Source organism: Physeter macrocephalus, chromosome 11 (genome assembly GCF_002837175.3).
Source record: "Physeter macrocephalus isolate SW-GA chromosome 11, ASM283717v5, whole genome shotgun sequence".
NCBI classification, from domain to species: Eukaryota; Metazoa; Chordata; class Mammalia; order Artiodactyla; family Physeteridae; genus Physeter; species Physeter macrocephalus.
In genome coordinates, this window is record NC_041224.1 from 145,862,561 (window position 1) to 145,883,738 (window position 21,178).

Below are 21,178 nucleotides of genomic sequence, written 5' to 3' on the forward strand. Positions count from 1 at the left end.
CGGCATGTGGGATCTTCCCGGACCGGGGCACGAACCCGTGTCCCCTGCATCGGCAGGCGGACTCGCAACCACTGCGCCACCAGGGTAGCCCTTGTGAGACATTTTAGATCTTTTATCCTTTATTTTGAAATCATCCCATCTGATAAATGTTGACAAATCTGATTTTTGGAGAAAGAGCTGGCTCTATGCAAGCCATTCTCTCAGGATTCAGTTTCAAAGACTGAGACCAAAGAGAGGAAGCCAGAAGTCACAGGAGCCCAAAATAAAGTCCAGGGCAAGGAGTACGGTGAACACGTTGTCAGAGTCCCATTGAGACTGCACTATGTATATGTTGGTTAAAGGGTTTACTCATTTACTGAAGATCAGGTTTCTCCACTAGTCATGTTTGGCAGCCCCAACAAGTACTAGGTGTGTGACTCTGGGTGAGCTTTTTGATCTTCCCGAGCCTCAGTTTCCTTGGATACAAAATTGGAAGTAATGGTGTCTCCACGTGGCTGTACGTGGAAGGTGCTTCTCATGGCAGCTGCACTTGTAAGTGCTCAGTGAGAGTTGGGTATCTTACGCTGTGGGCAGCGCTCACAGATTCCCTCAGCATTCAGTAAGGGCCGCGTATGGCAAACACCTGAGGTTCTCTGCCTGAAGGTTTATTCTATGGCAGGAGCACACTCAGCTTGACTGCAGGGCTACAGGGCAAGCTTGGGGCACTAGGAAGTCAGTGCCCGAGAAGCAGCCTCCAGTCAGTGACGTGCTGGAAGGAGAGTTGGTAGATAAATATCCCAGCTTCCATCTGTCAGGATAACTCTAAGTTTTCTACGCTGTCTTCTAGAGTCCCGCATGGTACTGAACTACATTGGTCCACAGTGATAACGAACTTGTTAACATCCCCTTTCCATCTCACCTCCCCACTCCCCTACTGATGTTTCTTGTGATCACTTCCTAGTAAAGTACTTACTCGCAAATCTGTCTCATGGTGTGTTTCTGGGAGAACCCAACCTAGGACAGGTAGTTATTAATACTGTGAAAAAAAAGTCTGCAATGCTCATCTTCATCCTGCTCTCAGGGTACGGTTAAGGAATGCATGCCAGAGTAAGAATTTCCGTTTGGGGCTAGAAAAGAAGCAGCAAAAATCTTGTAAGAATATTTAGAAAGAAAACAAAGCCTTCTAGTTTTAAAACAAATGAGATAGGATTGTAAATCAATGCAGTCTTTTTGGAGAGCAAAACTTAACGAAACTTTAATGTGCAGATGTTCTCTGTCCTAGCAATTTCACTTCTAGGAAGTTACTCAAAGATGTGGCTATAAGAATAATTACTGGGCTTCCCTGGTGGCGCAGTGGTTGAGAGTCTGCCTGCTGATGCAGGGGACGCAGGTTCGTGCCCCGGTCCAGGAAGATCCCACATGCCACGGAGCGGCTGGGCCCGTGAGCCATGGCCGCTGAGCCTGCGCGTCCAGAGCCTGTGCCCCGCAACGGGAGAGGCCACAGCAGTGAGAGGCCCGCGTACCGCAAAATAAATAAATAAATAAATAAATAAATAAATAAAATAGCAGTCCCTTAAAAAAAAAAAAGAATAATTACTGCAGCAATGTCTATAATATTTTTTAAAAACCTGAATATCCATCAGTAGAGGATTAGTTAAATAAATTATGAGCTATAACATACTTTATCCACCTGTTTAAAAAAATTAGGAAAATCTACACATGGTATCATGGAAAGAGGTCCATGCTACACAGGTAAGTGACAGAAGCAAGTTGCAAAGACTTGTATATACAGCATTATTCCATTTATTACCAAAAAAAAAAGAGTAAGGCATATATTCATGCATATGTATGTGTGCTGGTGGGGGAGGACCTTATATGTGATTGCCTGTGCTCCAGAAGGGTTAGGATGGATTCATGCCAAACTCTTAACAGTGGCTACCACTAAGGAGTAGGATGGTGACAAAGGAGTGAGGGGAGAGTCTTTTTACATGTTACATTGTGTACATATTTTAAACAACAACAAAAAATTACCTGTATTATAAAAACACTTTAAAAATGAAAACTAATTGGTAAGCAAAACTATAATTCAGTTGTGACCTCTCAAAAAATTTTGTTTACAAAAATCAGGTTTCTTATATCTTCAACAGTTACAGTAGATAGAATTTAAATGGTAAATTAGTTGTGTGATGGGTATGGTAACATGTGTTTCTACTTATTCTTGTGTGCCCATATATTTTTTTATGACAAGCTTTATGTTTGAGATATGTTATCATTATTTTCTTTTAATCTCCCCATAGGAATAAGAATCTTGACAATTTCCTCATGGCATTGTTGTACTATTTATATTATTACTTGGAAAAAATCTCACAGGAAAAGAAACCCAAAAGCTGTGTGGTGTAAGTAGAATTTTGTAGTGTACTTTATTTTTATTGATTGATTTATTTATTTTTGGCCACGCCAAGCAGCTTCCAGGATGTTAGTTCCCTGACCAGGGATCGAACCCAGGGCCCTGGGAGTGAAAGCACTGAGTCCTAACCACTGGACTGCCAGGGAATTCCCTGTAGTGCACTTTAAAGCTTCATCACTGCCAGTATTAAAACTAACTTTTGTCTAGGGTAAAGAGATGATGGAAATTTAAAAATCTTGGAGTATGCTAAAACATTTTACAGGGAGGAGTTCACCAGTTTTAAAGCTCACTGAATAATTCAGATGGGTATTCTGTTAACTAAATATTGCAAATAATATAGACCAGCACTGCCCAATAGAAGAGTATGCCCAATATGTGAGAGCCATATATGTAATTTAAACTTTTCTGATACCATATTTTTAAAATGTAAAAAGATACAGGTGAAATTAATTTTAACAAGATATTTTATTTAACCCAATGACTCAAAAATATTATCATTGCAACTTGTAGTCAATACTAGGAAGTTATTGATGAAATACTTTACTTTTTTGTAGTAAGTGTTTGAAATGGTGTCTATTTTACAAATACAATATACCTCAATTCAGACTAGCCACAGTCAGTGCTCAGTAGCTACATGTGGCTCACAGCTACCATATTGGACAGTGCAGATATAGATATTGTTTCTATGTTTTTCATGCTTACAAAGTTCTTGCTGAAGGGTTTGTAAGCATCTAATGAAAAAAACTAAGAATTTAAAAAATTAACAGATATGACCAAAATGATATTACATATCATAGAAGAAAACGACTTCTTAGGCTACATGTGAAGAATTTAATCACTTTAGGTGGAGGTGGCTCGGAACTATACAGGGCAAGGATCTGGGAACTCAGAGTCCAGAGCAGAACAATGCCTCTCAGGCTTGGTGACCTTTGCAAGCCATGGAACTTTCCCATTGCCCAGGCTGCCCTCCCCAGTATATGTGGAACCGACCCAGTGATTTTGCTGTTAGGAATGCTGGATAGAGTCATCAATTTGTTGTTGTAGAATGTTTTCAAAATGCAAAATCCTTGCATATAAACAAGCAGTTTGAAAATTTTTGTGGATAGATACATGTCTTGGGATAGCAGTTTTGTAAAGAACCAAATAAATAATTCAAACACTGCTACTACAGTAAAGCCATTATAATATGCAACATCCAGCAGAGCAGCCAGAGATCATGAAGTGTTTCTGTGGTAGCAAGCAAATGGGCTCAAGCCAGCTGTGGGCTCAGAAGGTTTGAGGAGTCTTACTATTTCCAAAGAAGAAATTTATTAGACTTTGGTAGCATATTAGCTTATATTTTGTATGGTTTTTTCTAATTCTGTGGGTTATTGCTAATCAAGCAGAGACATTGTTGGGAGGGGCAGGATGAATTGGGAGATTGGGATTGACATACATACACTCTTGATACTATGTATAAAATAGATAACTAATGAGAACCTACTGTATAGCTCAGGGAACTCTACTCAGTGCTCTGTGGTGACATAAATGGGAAGGAAATCCAAAAAAGAGGGTCTATGTGTATATGTATAGCTGATTCACTTTGCTGAACAGTAGAAACTAACACAATGTTGTAAGGCAACTATACTCCAATAAAAATTTTTTAAAAAAGCAAAGACATTGTTTCATTTCTTAATTTATAGAAACAGATAACAGAAGAAAAGTTTCTTAGTTATTTTTAAAATATACTAAAGGGCTTCCCTGGTGGCGCAGTGGTTAAGAATCCACCTGCCAATGCAGGGGACACGAGTTTGAGCCCTGGTCTGGGAAGATTCCCACATGCTGCGGGGCAGCTAAGCCCACAAGCCACAACTACTGAGCCCGCGTGCCACAACTACTGAAGCCCACGCACCTAGAGCCCGTGCTCCGCAACAGAAGAAGCCACCGCAATGAGAAGCCTGTGCACCACAACGAAGAGTAGCCCCTGCTCGCCACAACTAGAGAAAGCCCGCACACAGCAATGAAGACCCAACGCAGCCATAAATAAATTTAAAAATTTATTAAAAAATAATAAAATAAAATATACTAAAAATTATTAGAACCCAATGATATACGGTAGACTTTCATGGAAGGAATCAGTTACAGAATGACAAAGAAAAATCCAAGCCTTAAAATTAATGGTTCTGTGGTGTGATTCTAAAAAAAGCATAACAACTTTTCATTGTCAAGCTTCCAGTAGTCAGTTGGTTTATTTATTATAATAGAAACAAATATAAATTACATTGAGATATCTGGATATAAACTTTAAGAAAAAAATTAATTTCCATCAAAATAGTGAGGTGTAACAGGGATAATAGTAGCATTCACTTTACAGTTATTGTCCAGATTAGATGAGTTAATGCATATTATCTTAGCTTAGTGGCTGGCCCTTGGAAGGAAAGCCTATAACCTGTGAGAGAAGAGCAAGAAGAGTTACAGAAGGATATTAAAGATACACTTTGATGGTCTTAGATGAGTAAATGCCCTAATTCCAGAAGAAAAAACCTTATGCCCATTTAACGGATGATGAAGCTAAGGCTCAGAGAGGTTAAATAGCTGGCTGGTGTACATGCCAAGTTAGCGATGGAGCTGAGGCTAGAACCCAGGTCTCTAACTCCAGTCTCTGCCTAAACCACTGTGTGGTGTCCCCACATCCCTTTCCAATCAACTCGGCTCTCTGTCCCCGAGTTTATCCATTTGTAATTAGGACTTACAGCTTGCTTCTGAACAAAGGTACAATTATGTATGCAGTTTTAAACATATCATAAGTATTTTCAAGTTATTACAATCTTTGTAATTATAATTTTTAATGGTGGCATAACTTTCCATCCAGCTACTGTATGTTAATAACTTACTGACCTACCTATTAAGAAGCAATGTAGTATAGTAGTTAAGGGTACAGACTTTGGTGCCTGGCTTCAATCCCACGGGGGGATTCATATGTTAGGTTAATGTCAAATCCTTAAATAGTACTTGGCTCTATTACTACAGCCTGTATTACTACTCCTATTATCCCTCTATTTTATATATTTTAGGAGTCTCCAGTTTTTCTGATGGTCAAATAGATAAATAATAATTGCATTGAATATCTTCATGCGTTAGATTTCTCCCCTAACTTTGGATGATTTTTTACAAAGAATAAATTTCCTGGAGAGATTATTGGATCGGCGCGAACCCGGTTCCCCTGCATCGGCAGGAGGACGCGCAACCACTGCGCCACTAGGGAAGCCCCCCTGGGTTTATTTTAAATGCCAGGCTCTACCCAGACCTACTGAGCCAAACAAAGTTTATGACCAATTGTATGGCTCTTGAAATTATTACTAAAAATTTTTCTGAAGGGTTATACCTGGGTTTATTTTATTTTATTATTTTTTTTTTTTGTGGTATGTGGGCCTCCCTCGGTTGGCCTCTCCCGTTGCGGAGCACAGGCTCCGGACGCGCAGGCTCCGGACGCGCAGGCTCAGCGGCCATGGCTCACGGGCCCAGCCGCTCCGCGGCATGTGGGATCCTCCCAGACCGGGGCGCGAACCCGGTTCCCCTGCATCGGCAGGCGGACGCGCAACCACTGCGCCACCAGGGAAGCCCCCCTGGGTTTATTTTAAATGCCAGGCTCTACCCAGACCTACTGAACCAAAATCTGGAATAGGGGTTGGCCTTGGGAATTTGCACTTTTAGCAAACACCCCAGGCAATTCTTACATATATTAAAACTTGAGAACCATTGGCGGAAACGTTTCAAAGCATTTCTTTGTTGTTGTTTGGTTTGCTTTGTTTTCAACAGCAAAAGAAGAGATTAACTATAGGCAGGTCTGGCAAAGCAGGAGTGAGGATGAAGGAAGGAAACAGGGAGGCAGGCACAGAGATGGTCACCGGGGTGCTCGTGGGTGTGTGTGTGTTGGGTTTATATGATATTTGGGCATTTAAAGTTGGAACCCACCTTATCTATTCCAGAAACTCATTTTATTCCAATTACTCACAGCCCTTCTCACCACCGTGATAATGTTTTGTGCTTTGAAACATCTGTATTATCCTTAAACCCACCGCCTTTCCCCACAGCTTATCCTCATGCGGTCAGTCTAGTGGTTAACATCAGAAGGGGCGGTATGTTGTCTTTCTTGTTTAGAGTGCATTTCGTTTGGCTTTTATCTTTCTGAAAATAAAAAGGCAGGGGGAAAAAAAAAAGGCAGGGAAAAAGCTAGTGACACTTCATTTTTCTTTTTTTTTTTTTTTGCGGTACGCGGGCCTCTCACTTTTGTGGCCTCTCCCGTTGCGGAGCACTGGCGCCAGACGCGCAGGCTCAGCGGCCATGGCTCACGGGCCCAGCCGCTCCACGGCATGTGGAATCGTCCCGGGATCTTCCCGGACCGGGGCACGAACCCGTGTGCCCTGCATCGGCAGGCGGACTCTCAACCACTGCGCCACCAGGGAAGCCCCACTTCATTTTTCAATAGCAATCATTGGAATGTATTGTCGGCAATGTTTCCTACTATACTGTACCGCAAAAATGTCTAAAATTAGGCTTCAGACATGCTGTAACCTAAAAACAGGTTGCCTTTAGAAAGGTTGCCTAATCATTGGAATGTATTGTCGGCAATGTTTCCTACTATACTGTACCGCAAAAATGTCTAAAATTAGGCTTCAGACATGCTGTAACCTAAAAACAGGTTGCCTTTTAGAAAGTACATTTGCAATTCAATTGGAACTGGGGCTGTGTTTTCACAGGGAAGCAAGGTGATTGTAATTGATGCCAAAGTTCCCAGAGTGGTATTCCACAGATGCCTCCTTAGCAAACACAGAACTGAGGGTGGGCAAACGTTGAGTAGTTCAAACATTGAGCCCCCGAACTTAGTAATAACGTCAGAAACCCAGGGGAAGCTAAGGTGGGAAAGAGTCTCCATGGCTGTTTTAGCAAAACAGCAGGAAAATTGGCTGCTAACTGCCACAGAAACTAGTATAGGGAATTTGTTAGTTGAGCTGTTCTATATAAATTAGGACTTCCTGTGTATAAAATTGAGGATACATATACAATTTATAAAGAATCTATTAAAAAAGTGAATATTCAGCATAAACTTGAGATGCTGATTACAATGATAAATATCGAAGGACTTTGAGGAACTTTCTCTGCCACAGCTCAAATAAAATAAATGAAATGGTAAGTGAGATGTGTTGACTCACTTATGTTTCTTTCAAAATAGTTTATACTTCTGACTTTTTACTAATTAATATAGACATTTGCCAACATTAATCCAGATTATTGTTTTTCTTTTCAGGGGCCTTGTAGAGAAAAAAGAGATGGAATCAGTTATCAGTAAATTAGAAGCTGCACAGAAATACTTGGCACAGAAGTACTGTGTCCTCGTCCTGGGCTTGGGAATGCCTGATAAGCATCACATGTGCTGCGGAAAGTAAGTCCCCACTTAGGATTTTGTTAGATCTTCACTTGTGTGTAGATCCACATCCTTAAAACCCTTAGCTTTGACTTTTGGTGCCCCTGAGAAAGATTCCTTTTTTGTTGTGCAGAATCACTGGGGTCAGCTGAGACTCTGTCCCAAACACATGTGACGTCTTGTTTGAGAGAGCCAAATGAGTATAGGAAGAATCCCAGAATCTTGGCTGATATTTTTTTTTCTTTTTTCAAATTAAAGTATAGTTGATTTACAATATTGTGTTAGTTTCAGGTGTGGCAGATGTTTTAACAACCTTCTACTATTTGGGTTTAAATTTCTCTCAGGTTATATCAGTTCAATGAAATCTTGCTTTCTGCCAGGAAGGCTTCTTGCTGTCAGACAAGGGCCACTTGGCTGCCTTGGCCAGGAGGCCGAGTGATGGGCCAGTGTTGAAGCGGGTATCCTGCTGCTTGTTTTGCAGCAACAGTTGTGGGTGTAAGTGCGTAAGGTGGGAGTTGTAAGATAACCCTGTTTGTGGGAAGGTAATTTTTACCTTAGGATAACAGTTCATACACTACTGTAATTAAGATTTTAAAGTGTCTTATCACAGGAAAGTTTGGGGTCACAGGAGAGAAAACTCCAATCCTTAACCCAAAATCTCCTTCTCTTACGTAGTAGTTTCACAACAGGCTCAAGATCCATGCCATGGTCATGGCCAGACCTTTTAAATTTTTTTAAAACTTTATTGGAAAAGAACCCAATACATGATTTCTCTCTCTCCACATTCCCCCACATTTTCAAAATACAAATATTTGTATTGTACATACTTTTTTGTGTTCACATTTTTTCTGTGTACCTTCTTCTATTATTCTGCTTATATAATCTCACCTACCACTTTGAATAACAACTGTAGTCATTCTGTTGCATAATATACCAGTTTGCTTAACCATTCCTCTTGTGTACATTTGTGTGGTTTCAGTTTTTCTGCTTTCTAATGTTTTTGCATTGAATATCTTTATATAAATAACTGTGTTCATTTGGGCTGTTTACTTATGGCTTATTACCCAGAATGTACTTATCTGGAAGGCATGAACAATTTTATAGCTCTTGTTACATATTGCCAGATTGTCCTTTAAAAAGGTTAAAACATTCTTTATCACCATAAGCAATAAGCATACTTGCTTTTATTAGTTTAATATTTTTGATAGCTTAAAGGTATATAAAAATCTTAAGGATATTTTATTTGACTGAATATTTTTCATGACTATAGAGTTTGTATTCTTTTTTTGTGTAAAATAATTTATTGCCTGTTCCTCCTCTAGTTTTAACCATCTATCAAGTGGAAACTGGGAATTTGTATAATTTATATTTCATATAGCAAGGATTGGTTACTTGTTTTTTCTAGTTTGTTGCTTTCATTTTGATATTTACGTTTTTGCACGTTATGAAAATGTTTTTAGTTTTTATTTATTTGAACATTTCCACCTTGTTTCTGATGCTATTCAATAGTCATACAAGTTCTTGCATTCCTGGGTTCATTCTGTTCATTTCCAGGCTAAACTCCTCACCTTTCGTTCTTAGTTTTTAAAAATAGGATTAAAAAAAAAAAAAGCTTTGATCCATTTGAAATTTGTTATATCTGATCAGATGAGCCATGAATCTAAGATATTTTTTCTTTACTAATAGCCAACTTTCCTGTAATAGTTATTAGTGATTTTTTTCCACTGTAACATTTGTTTATTAGATGTTGAATTTTTCTAATATTTTAACCCATTTTAGGGAATTCCTATTGAATTTCTTTGATTAGTTTTTCTGTTTTAAACATCAGAACTATACAGCTTATATTTTGCTTTGCTTTATTCAACAAACATTATTGTTCTGTGGTAATGGTGGTGCTAAGTGCCCGGGTACAAGGAAAATGGTCTCTCCTTTCAAGGAGCATACAGTCTATTGGAGGAGTCATCAGGTAAGGAAACCAGTGACTGGTGCAACAGAGGTATAGACAGAGATTGGGCACCCAAAGCAGGAAAGGCGAGGAGCAGTGGACCTCAGGGAGTGCAGGCAGTGAGCTGGGCTGGAAAGGAGGTGATTTAGCTGAAAACAAGTACTCACTCCTATTACCTCCAGAAACCTTGTATTTGGTGATCTTGCCTATTTGAGATCAATTTCACTATTAATCAAGTTCTAAGCAATATCTACCAAGAACCTTTTATCGTTTATTGTATTAAGACCTATACTTTAGCTTAGGAAATAGTGTCATCTTTGCTATATTGAATCCTCTCAAAGAGCTGTAAGTTGTATTCTCCATTTATTCATATTGTTCTTTATTTTGTCCATTAAAGTTTTACATAGTAATCGTTAAAGAAATTTGTGTGGTCCTAAATTAGATTAGCACTTATGTATTCACGTAATCAATTTTTTAAATACCAATGTGAAGATTTGGTTTATTTATTTGTTTTTAATTGTATAAGTGCTTCATGAACATATCCTAAGGGTAAAAAATTTAAATAGTTATGTATATAGTTTATAGTTAGTTAGTATGTAGAGTTAAAAATTAAAGTCTCCTACTTCCTCCACCATCCTTCAATATCAATCTCTCCCCAGAAGTAAGTACTGTTACTTCTGGCTCGATGTATGTCCTCTTGGTTTTCTATCCAATTATACGTATGCACTTACATTGTTGTTGTTAAATACATCGGATAATGCTATGTTGTCATTCTGAAATGTGCTTTTTTCACTTGTAAATCTTGGATATTTTTGAAGATGAGTACACGTAGATCTACCATATTCTTTTTTAAAAATGGAATAGTTCTTAAACCATGGATATTATGGATTTATTATCATTAACTGATTATTTCCCTGTTGATGCATGTTTGGTAATATATTTTTGATGACAAAAATATATAAGAATGCATTTGGTTTTATCGGTTTATGTCATAACCTATGACACATAGGTTAAACACATTTCCTGCCTATGTAAAATTTTAATTTATCTCCTTGGATTTTCTAGGTATATAATCATATCATCTGTAAAAGGTAGTTTTTAATTTCATTTTTTCCTAGAGTCATATTTAAAATTTTTAATTAGCTATAGTAGTAGCATTTCCTGTATCTAATTCCATTAAAGAAGTGACTGAAGTCAGCCTTGCTTTTTTTCTGTTATAAAAGAGAATAAGCTAGCACATGCTATTTACTTATTGTATTGACCCTTAGTTTAAGTGATGAATTATTTGTCATGTCAAGAAAATAACTCATTGTTTCCCTATATGTTCAAAAATAGTTTTGTTCTTTCTTTTTATAAAATTAATGCATAGTCGTGTACAATAATTAATCAATGCATAAAAAGGAAAGAGTAAATCTGTTGTCAACATTTCATTTGTTATCCTTTCAGACATCTCTATATGCACACCCAGACACACAATTTTACATAAATAAATAGAATTTATTATTCTATAACATTACACCTGTAAAATATACCCAAAACATACTTACTTAATAGATCAGTTGTGAAAATTAAATGATATAATACATATAAAACACTTAGACCCATCCTTGGCACATACTATGTATTCAGTAAAGTTAGCTATTATTATTCCTTTTTTGTTGTTATTATTGTTATTGCTATTAATCTGTGGAATATGGTAGTAAATATAACTCTACAACATCACCTTTAATGGCTTCCTGTTATTCCAAATATATTTAACTTATTGATGAACAGTTGGAATATTTCCTTTTTAAATATTAGGAATAATACTGCAATGAACTTTCTTATACCTATATTTGATGTACTTGTCTAGTTTGTCCTAAAGATAAATTTTTTACAGTAGAATTCCTGGGTCAAAGAGAATGCATATTTAAATATGATGGATATGTTTAAATTTTAAAAGTCCTGTTCAAGAATAGATGTTACTATGGACAAGAAAATAAATGGAAAAACAGATAATTTGTTAGAGTAAAGGGACTATGGGCGATTTAAAAAGTGCCTTGCATTATGGAGGACTTCCCTGGTGGCACAGTGGTTAAGAATCCACCTGCCAATACAGGGGATACAGGTTCAATCCCTGGTCCGGGAAGATCCTACATGCCACGGAGCAGCTAAGCCCGTGCAGCACAACTACTGAACCTGCACTCTAGAGCCCGCGAGCCACAACTACTGAGCCCGCGTGCCACAACTACTGAAGCCCGTGTGCCTACAGCCCGTGCTCTGCAACAAGAGAAGTCCTGTTATTCCAAATATATTTAACTTATTGATGAACAGTTGGAATATTTCCTTTTTAAATATTAGGAATAATACTGCAATGAACTTTCTTATACCTATATTTGATGTACTTGTCTAGTTTGTCCTAAAGATAAATTTTTTACAGTAGAATTCCTGGGTCAAAGAGAATGCATATTTAAATATGATGGATATGTTTAAATTTTAAAAGTCCTGTTCAAGAATAGATGTTACTATGGACAAGAAAATAAATGGAAAAACAGATAATTTGTTAGAGTAAAGGGACTATGGGCGATTTAAAAAGTGCCTTGCATTATGGAGGACTTCCCTGGTGGCACAGTGGTTAAGAATCCACCTGCCAATACAGGGGATACAGGTTCAATCCCTGGTCCGGGAAGATCCTACATGCCACGGAGCAGCTAAGCCCGTGCAGCACAACTACTGAACCTGCACTCTAGAGCCCGCGAGCCACAACTACTGAGCCCGCGTGCCACAACTACTGAAGCCCGTGTGCCTACAGCCCGTGCTCTGCAACAAGAGAAGCCACCGCAATGAGAAGCCCGTGCACCGCAACAAAGAGTAGACCCCGCTCGCTGAAACTAGAGAAAGCCTGTGCACAGCAGCGAAGACCCAACACAGCCCAAAAAAAAAAAAAAAAAGTGCCTTGCATTATCAAACAAGTTGTTGGATCTTTTGAGACCTAGACTATGATATTTACTGTTTTCCTGTTCTCTCTTAAGGTTGTATGATTTGTCCCCACTGCTTTGTTATAGTTTGAGAATCTAAAACGCTTAATGAAAATCTATATTATACTTTGCTGTTCTCACCTGGTTTCTCCAATTTATTTTACTTTATTTTTTATCATTACCATTAACCCTTACTAAATATCTTACTCTATCTGCATTTTAATGTCTTTCACGTGAGCGTGGATTTCTACCCTTTCATGTAGTGAACTTCATAACAATTCCATGTGGTTAAATTTTTGTCTTTTTTCAATTTTTCTGAGTCTTGAAACCTTTTCCCTCCACCTACAAAAAGAAACATCAGGTGGGACAGAGACTGTATTGGTTTAATAACTTCATTGTTTAGTTGGAATAGGTTCGCTCCAGGCTTCTCCAGGGTCTAAGGGGCAAGTATGTTCTCTCCACTCTTCTTGGCTATTTATAAGGACATACATTGGTCTATAATGTTTAAAGGCAAAAATGCATGTGAGATTTTCTCAAATAGGGACTTGATGTTTATTAATGTTTATATCAATATATTTTCAGTTCAGGCTCATTGTCTTTGTTTTTTGGTTTTATTTGGCATTGTTGGCCATTTCTCTTCTCTTGCACCCTTCTTGTCCACAGTGGTAGCTATACCCAGTCTGCTTCCCATGTCTACCATCTCTGTGATTCACTTTGTGTGGTTTACCATGATTTGGGAATGCCCTCTTAATGCATCTCCAGCAACATTCATTCTTTATTCTACTACATCATTTCTGCTCTTGAGAGTTTTCACTGCTACGTTCAGTTCTTTTATGGAGTTGACAGGTTTAGTGCTGTCTTCCAGTGCAGCAGCCATGAAAACGTGCCACTCAGATCTGCTACAGTGCAGGGTGTAATTGACCAGCGGCCCCTGCTGCTGCACTCTGAATCCACCACCAGGTTTGTGCTGAGGCCACTCTTCCCATGGACTGCCTCCAGCCAATGTCTGAGGGCAGCGGACACACTAAAGCAGGCTCATTCCTGCCAGACATGGGACTCCTCGGGTAGGTGACTTTGGCTTGAGGGCTTCCCTTTGGCCTGGTCAGAACTTTCCTGTGAGGCGTAGTAGTAGAAGGAATAGAGAGGGATTTAAAATTGGGGATTGAGAGTTCAGCATCAAAAAACATTCCTGTGGCCCAAATACAGAAGGCCTTTCCGGGTCCCTAGAGCTCTTGGTAGAGATTCAGCTTGCCACAGACTCCCTTATTTAGGAAGAAGTGGTGTTTTCTCTTCTTGACAAAACTTTTAAGAAAGGTATTATAGTAAAATTATAGTCAACTTTATAAATTTTCCTATTTAATCACTTGTAAAAATCACCTTTTCTCAACTTAACATTAATTTCTTCTGTCTTTAAAGCGTCACATCTAATTAAGAAAACTAGACTTTAAGTTTTGTATCAGTCAGCTCAGGCTACCATAACAAATTGTCACAGATTGGATGGCTTAAATGACAGAAATTTACTTTCTCATAGTTCTGAAAGCTGGAAGTCTGAGACCAGGATGCCAGCATTGTCAGGCTCTGGTGAGGGTCCTCTTCCTGGCTTGCAGATAGCTGCCTTCTTACTGTGTCCCCCATGGTGGAGAGAGAGAACCCTAGTCTCTCTTCCTCTTCTTAAAAGGACAAAAATCCCATTATGGGGCCCCACCTTCATGACCTCATCTAAACCCAGTTATCTCCCAAAGGCCCTGCCTCTAAGCACCACCACATTGGGGGATTTAAGGGCTTCAACATATGCATTAGGGTGGTAGGGGGAGACACGAACATTCAGTCCATAACAAGGTTAGAAAAACACCTACTCTAAAAAAATTTTTAAAATATATTGCCCATATTGTTCAATTTTTAAAAGAACATAGGCATTGCAAACTAATTTGGAGATGAAAAACAAACTGTAAATATATCATAATTAGAGTTTTTTAAAAATAATTTATTTATTTTATTTATTTTTGGCCGTGTTGGGTCTTCACTGCTGCGCGTGGGCTTTCTCTAGTTGTGGCGAGCGGGGGCTACGTTGCGGTGCGCGGGCTTCTCATTGCTGTGGCTTCTTGTTGCAGAGCACGGGATCTAGGCGCGCGGGCTTCAGTAGTTGCAGCACGCAGGCTCAATAGTTGTGGCTCACAGACTCTAGAGCTCAGGCTCAGTAGTTGTGGTGTACAGACTTAGTTGCTCCATGGCATGTGGGATCTTGCCGGACCAGGGCTCGAACCCGTGTCCCTTGCATTGGCAGGCGGATTCTCAACCACTGTGCCACCAGGGAAGCCCCATAATTAGAGATTTTATCATATCTTTTAGTTTCCTAGTTATAGAACCTCCACTTAAGTTGTACTTTTAACAGTACCTTTTTATTACAATATATTTTTTATACAAACTTTTAAAGGAACTCATGTTTGCAAGTAAGTGATTGCCTCAGTTTAGTACTAGCTCATTTCCAGATGGTCTTTTTGCCGTTGTAGGCAATGTCACCTACTTTCCTCCTGCTTGTTGGATAGCAATTTGGAGAAGAATCAGTTTGGAGCTCACCAGCCACCATTCACATGACAAATTTTATACAGGTCAAATTGCTGAACAAAGGATATTGAGGAAAACAGTTTATAGCATGTCCTTACCAGTAAAAGTTGTTAATTGGCCGTGGGTGTTGATTGTGTCCTTGAATGAAGTTTATATTGCTCTTTTGGTTGTTTTTATCTAGGAGAAGATAAGGACAATGTTTTTGCCAGTTGTGAGTGATTACCTGATTTTAACATATCATTATTTAACTAACTTCTTCGCAATGTGAACAATCTGATATTCGCATGAGAACATTTTCATGTGTATTTTCTAATTTTTCTCTCTAATGTATGCATACTTAATATTGGATTAGAACACCTTATCCCTGGAGATAAATTAACGGTTTTAGTAGAACCAGCAATTTGGGGGCTGTTAATTTAGTGCTTTCATATTTCTTGAGAAGTAGGAGGACATGCCTTTCTATTGTAAATGCATCTGTGAAATCCTGATATTACAAAAGCTTTGGCAAAATTTTGATGAACATGTTCAGTAAAAGCTCTCTGTGTTTTCCGTGGTAGATAAGAAAACCTCCTCATGGCACAAGCCATAGAATTAGATCTGATCTTTGGTTATGGCCAATTCTGGCTCCAACCCCACCTCTACCCTAGGAGGTATACCCTCCTCCTCTGCGGTCAGTGCAGCTGTCACCTGACTGGTGACCAAAGAGGCTGGCTGTGGAGATGAGGATGGGGAGAAAGGCGTTTCTTTGAAGCTCAGGTGTTTAAATCATCTTTAAGCCCTCCTCCTGCCACCTCCAGTCACTTGCACCAAGGCCTCTTTTCCCTCCCCCAAACACATTCCTTTGAAATTTCTCTTCCCTTGTACAGAGCAGGCCTTGACCATCATTTAAACCTGACTTCACCTAAGGCAGCAGGGGGCAAGTGGGAGCACAGTTTTTTTCTCTCTCCAGCCCAGAACCCCATGGGTCTGGCCCTAGGCTTTGCACCCCTTCAGGAATGACTAAAAATATGATAAGCTCTCCTCATTTTGGTTTAGAACTAAGAGTCTAATATAGCAAGAAGGAATAAGAAAGCACATAACAGGCCACTGACAATCTCTGGGTTTACCAACAGCTTGGCTTTCCCCTCTTTCCTTTGGATTCCGCCCTCATGGGTAAATGTACTGCGTCTTTATTGACCAGCACGGCAGCCAGTTGCCACGTGTGGCTATTGAGCACTTGGAATGTGGCTGGTCCACGTTGAAATGTGCTGTAAGTGTAAAATATACACTATACAAAAAGTTTAAAAATGAATAAACATAATTTAAAATATTGATTACATATTGAAATGATAAGATTTGGGGGGCTGGGGTACAATATATTATTAAAATTAATATCACCTGTTTCTTTTTACTGTGGCTCCTAGAAAGTTTTAAGTTACATTTGTGGCTTGCATTATATTTCTATTGGATTGCGCTGTTATCAACCCTGTTTCAATTTGTAGAGGATTTGGAGGGCCTAAATTTGTTATTTATACTCAGTACATTTCTAAATTTATAACCAATTTATAATTATTATGTACTTATTAAAATTATAGAATATATTTATAGTTATTTTATATGTATAAAATTAAAATATAAAAATAATTTTTTAGAAAAGGAAAACGACTCAGGATTCACCAGCAAGAGATGAACTGGCAGATTTAAATGTGCTCATTCCCAAATGTACTCATTCTCTGGCTCCATTTCCTGAACTCATTTCAGTTTTACATGCAGAGCTAAATCAGAATGGTCAAAAGAAATTTAAAAAAAAAAAAAAAAAAAAAGAAGGGTCAGAAGAAACCCACTACATTCTGTTCTTAATTTCTGCACTGTGAGCTATATCGGTTTGCTGTGGACTTTAAGAGAGAAAGAAGTCCCAGTTTTGTGACAACTTGAGGAAAAGGAGAGGAGATTCATGGTACCTTCTCTTCTAATGTTTAAAAAAAGAAAAACGAAAGAAAAGGAGAGAAAGTGTGTGTTTCCTGGTCAATCACTCTGTCATTTCAAAACCTTGCTAAGATGGTGCTGGTTTGGGTTGTGCCAGCGTAAATGCTGCTCTAAACCTTCTCCCAAGGACACAGGCCAACTCAGTATTCCAAAACCAGAGTTTGGTTAGTTTCCGCTTCAGCTTGACAGGTGTGCATGGTCTCTGGTTTCAGCTGGCAGAGGCAGTGGAAGGGCGGGAATACCACAGAAGCACTCTTGTTGGGTAAAGGCTTTAGGTGACACAGAAGGAGGCTTGTCCTAAAAAGTTTCTGCTGGGCTCTGTTGTTTAATGGTTTCAACTCTAAAATATTTTAAAGAAAAAGCTTATTTTCCTAGCATTCTGGGTTACAAGGACAAATGTGTAGACCTGACAGGCCTGATTTTTAGTTCATACCCTGTCCCTAATTAAATATATGTCTTTGGACTTCAGTCTCAACATCAGTCTCCCCACCCGTAAAGTGGGAATAATCATGCAATCTTGTGAGAACTAAATGTGATCATAAATGTAAAGGGCTTAGCATAGTATTTGGCACATAGTCCATATTTAGTAAATGTTCACTGTAATTACTGTTGCCTTAATTCTTTGTTGAAGACTTGCACGTGAGGAAATGAAGCATCTGCCAGAGGGGAGGGACCCGCCCGGGAGGGACCCACCCCGGGACCCACCCCAGTAAAAGCTGAACCACCTCTTCAGTGGTTCCTCCAAATGGAGGGCTAGTTTGGGCCCATACAGACCATGAAGTCTCTGTGAAAAAGCTGGAGGTCCTGAGGAGTTTGGGTCAACTTCCCCAGACCATGGGAGTCGGGACAGTTCTGGAGAACCTGATACCAGGGCCAATCCTAGGAGTCAGTTACTCCAAGGAAACCCAAAGCAAAAGCAGAAGCAGACCCAGGATCAACCTTGGAGTGCCCTGGGTCTGGCCTTGGTCCCCAAGACTGATCAAGTGACTGCAGGTGCATAGCCGCGTCATTCAACTCTCAAGTCCTCCCCTGGCCATGCCTGCTTTCCCAAGGCTGGCAATCAGAATTAGAATGGCCTGTGTTCTGAATGGAGAGGGAGGCCAAGTTTACTAAGTGTGCCCATGCCAGTACCCTTAACACTGAATTTGTGTTGCAAGGACTCTTGGGCGTTTACCTACCTTTAAGAGACAAGGCTCGGTCTACATACCTCGTTCAGAAGGAAGAGTGCACTTTTCTTCCCAGCCAGTTGATTGTATGGCATAGATAGACCTGTGTCTGTTTTGTTTCTGATTCTTTCTGTACCCAATAGGCATAACCATTGTTTAAGATTTTTTTTTCTTTATTTTAGACTTAGCCTCTAGTTCTTTACTTCCGTACCTACTAACACCTTGTGTTACCTCTTCACCACCTTTCCACTCTCCTCACCTCCCTAACACTCACATTACTAGAAACATTTGGAAGAATACAGCGAGGGCTGGCTCGTTTATCCTGAATTTATATTGATTAGCTTTTTTATGAACCCCACTTTAGTGGGGTGTTTTTTAGTTTTTTTAATAGTTGATTTACAACGTTGTGTTAATTTCTGCTGTATAGCAAATTGATTCAGTTATACATATATATACATTCTTTTTCATGTTCTTTTCCATTATGGTTTATCACAGGATATGTTGATAAACTTTTGACCAAACGCTAGAGGTTTTGATCTGGGTAACCTAAGAAGTTGAAGAAAAAGACATTGGCACTCATTATCAATGCCTTTTGATAGCATTTATGTGACTAAATAGGTATGGGACCACAGCTAATCATCTGCAAAAGGCCTTTTGAAGATAAGGGGTTGCCTAGATCACTGAAATATTAAACTTCCCTTTCCAACCTATAGTTGTGATTTGTTATATTTCAGGGGGAAAATATCAGATACACAGAAAGACTGGAAATTCTTTGAGGTGAGTCACTTACATTTAGGGGCTCTGCTCTTTGATATGAAACATGAAGTATAGCAACAACCAATAGACATTTGTCAGGCACCTATTTTTAATGAATATCCTTTCTACAAAGGATACTAATAAGCTGTGTGCCACTCCTTAAATCTTTAGTCTGATTTTCCTCCTGCAAAGGTGAGTACATGTATAATTTTCCGCAGCCCTTCAGGCATGTGGAGAGAGCGGGGCACCTGGGTTTGCGACTACTTAGTAGTGTTCTATAGACAGGTGGAAGCTTTTCATGTCATAACTGTGGGTTCCGATTCTCGTCTGTTTTCTGTCGTAGTCCTTTTATACTTTCTGTACGTATGTAGCCTGGATTGTCTTCCGACGTCAACACTTCACAGAGATTGAGGAAGAAATAGGGAGGCTCTTTCGTTCCGACATGTTCAACATTCCTCGAAGGAAGCGCGAGGATGAAGAGTCAGGAGGGAAAAAGAAACGCATGACTTTTGTACAGTTCAGGTATGACCTTTTGACTCTCCTAAGCTCAAGGACATTTCTAGAAAACAAGATGATGTGACCTAAATGTCACCCCCACCCCCAGGAGAATGATGGCAAAGCGCCCAGCTATGAAAAAAGCCATTAACGTGCGCTCTCCAGTCATGTCTACTCTGCTGCCCTCTCTCAGAGAAAAAGCTCAGAGTATCTCTGGAAAAAAGTACCATCAAGTAGGCATGAAATTCCCAGCCCGGATGCAAGAGCACAAGGAAAATCTGGACTCTGTGCACATGCCAATGTAAGTGGCCCAAGGAGAGAGGAAGGAGAGAAGGCTGAATGTTGCTTCCTAGGTGGGACCCAGGAGGGGCAAGGGCTCAGACATGGTGCCTCTGCCAGAAAACTGAACAAAGGTGGAAGCACCGTCTTCCTACCATCCCCTCCTCCTCTTGACCTGTTTTCTTTCCAGATCAGCTCTTGGTATACCCATCTAGACTAGAAAAAACTAGAAAGTTATGCTAGACTTCAAATAGTTCTAATTTGGTGATGTGAGTAGCAGACTTTGTAAGACTGAGGTTTTCCTGTTAGAAGAATCATCTTTGGGAAATAAGGGAAGGGCCAGTACAAAATCTTGCTATGGGTCGAGTTTTTGAACCCATATTTAAGAAATAGATGTGTGTGTGTGTGTGTGTGTGTGTGTGTATCAGTCTTAGCTTTATACACACGCACAAGTCAACTATATACTGGCTTGGCCAAAAACTTTGTTCAGGTTTTTCCATAAGATGTTACAGAAAAACCCAGACAAACTTTTTTGCCAACCCAATACCTTAGTCTTTGGCCTCAGCAAATATTCAGCTATACCAATAATTCTTTCCACAGAGTTGGCATCCTGGGGGAGCCTCGATGTCAGTTCAACCCCCATACCCTTATCCCCCTTGATACAGAAGAAAGCATGAAGTCTGGGAGACAGTCTTCCATGATAGAAAGAAATAACATGAGGATTCAGGATACACTGGACTTAGTCATGAGAGCGCTGTCCTCTCAAACAACATTCCCTAAATAATCTGTACATTCCATTTCTGTAATTAATTCCTGTATTTGAAGTAAACTACTTTGACTTAATCACTTTATACAGGACTAGTGTTTATTATTAAACTTTAAAAATTGTTCAAATTATTTTGTTAAAAGTTCAGCAATAGACTAAAGAATTCCAGAAAGCTTTTGAAAAGCTCATTTTCCTATATTTAATAGTTTGCTTTGTTATTTATTTACTTCCTTGGCTTTTACATGACCATTTAGAGTAATGTATTAGGACATTTAGTGAGTGTTCTAGTGGACTAGTGAAGAAACATTCTGTTTATTCATTTCTAAGTTCCTTTTTGTTTCATGAGAGAGTGTAATTGGTACATTTGAAAACAAAATTTCATAAAAAGGCAAATTGAATATTTTTAACATTAAATCTCTTTCTATGGCTATATTATTATTGGCATTGGGATATACAGTACATCTGACTCATTTAAAAGCCTTTTAGCATATATG

At 39.2% G+C, this 21,178-nt stretch overlaps 1 protein-coding gene across 1 annotated transcript in view; it reads left to right on the forward strand.

The window, feature by feature from the left end:
- Window positions 1–20,702, forward strand: part of PPP1R36 (protein phosphatase 1 regulatory subunit 36) — a 33,247-nt gene extending 12,545 nt beyond the window's left edge. Inside the window, exons 6-11 of the mRNA XM_028495114.1 lie at window positions 2,277–2,375; window positions 7,674–7,808; window positions 19,123–19,165; window positions 19,488–19,666; window positions 19,749–19,940; window positions 20,519–20,702. Of these exons, the coding sequence (XP_028350915.1) occupies window positions 2,277–2,375; window positions 7,674–7,808; window positions 19,123–19,165; window positions 19,488–19,666; window positions 19,749–19,940; window positions 20,519–20,702 (832 nt within the window). The remainder of the gene's footprint in view (window positions 1–2,276; window positions 2,376–7,673; window positions 7,809–19,122; window positions 19,166–19,487; window positions 19,667–19,748; window positions 19,941–20,518) is intronic.
- Window positions 20,703–21,178: the final 476 nt, after the last annotated feature.